The following is a 1,020-nucleotide window of genomic DNA, read 5'->3' on the forward strand; positions in this document are numbered from 1 at the left end:
AAATAGAATGATAGATATAGACACGTGAACCTCATCCGCGTTGCCGTGGTTACAGGGAGAGAATCTGAACCTGGCGAGTGACACGGGCGACGTCGTGGTGACGGTCGGCCTGCAGCCGTGCAACGTCACCTCGCTCGCCGAGACGCAGCTAGTGTGCCACCCTCCCCCCGAGCAACCCCCGGGCGTGGACGACGCGGGACGGGAGAGGAGGAAGCTGCTACCCATCGTCACGGTGAGTGCGCGCGTCTGCAAGTTGAACCCGGGGCGCGGCAACATCGGGCAACACTAGCCAACATGTTGCAATATAGGGGCAACACTGGCCAACATGTTGCAATATAGGAGCAACACTGGCCAACATGTTGCAACATCGGGCAACACTGGCCAACATGTTGCAACATTGGCCAACATGTTGCAATATAGGGGCAACATTGTTCAACATATGGAGTAACACTCGGCAACATCGTACAAGATAGGGGCAATATCTGGCAACACTGGGCAACTTTCTGTAACTTTGGGCAACATGGGGCAACACCATACAACATTGGGATAACACCACGCAGCATAGGGGCAATCCCCAGCAACACCACACAACATAGAGCAACACCGTGCAACCCCACACAACAATGGGGACACCGCACGTTCAAGATTCTTCTAGCAATGTATACAATCGGTATGCGAGCAACGTGTGAAATAAGAATGAATGAATATATAGGTATCATGAACGTAAACAGGTACTGCGAGAACATTATTACTGGGCGAGGCGCGTTCCCTTGCTTGTAGCGCCACCTAGGGGCGCCGAGCATGCCGCGTTTTTCCCGCGCCCGAATCATATAATTCATTATATATTCATCATAGTCGTAATCGAATTAATCGGCGAAACCCAATTAGACGATCGGCGTAATTAACGCCGTCGTCGTGGCGACGCGACGCGGGCAATGATCGCTGTTCCCACGATGTCGTGGTGTCATCGGCTTCAATAATATATATATAAAGCTAAAATCATTACTATATATATATAAT

At 50.9% G+C, this 1,020-nt stretch overlaps 1 protein-coding gene across 1 annotated transcript in view; it reads left to right on the forward strand.

The window, feature by feature from the left end:
• The window catches only part of LOC106812350 (plexin-B-like), a 6,370-nt gene extending 6,081 nt beyond the window's left edge, over window positions 1-289 (forward strand). Inside the window, exon 5 of the mRNA XM_014816200.1 lies at window positions 56-289. Within this exon, the coding sequence (XP_014671686.1) occupies window positions 56-289 (234 nt within the window). The remainder of the gene's footprint in view (window positions 1-55) is intronic.
• The last annotated feature ends 731 nt before the right edge of the window (window positions 290-1,020 follow it).

The sequence above is a fragment of the Priapulus caudatus genome, unplaced genomic scaffold (genome assembly GCF_000485595.1).
Source record: "Priapulus caudatus unplaced genomic scaffold, Priapulus_caudatus-5.0.1 Scaffold638, whole genome shotgun sequence".
Lineage (NCBI taxonomy): Eukaryota > Metazoa > Priapulida > Priapulimorpha > Priapulimorphida > Priapulidae > Priapulus > Priapulus caudatus.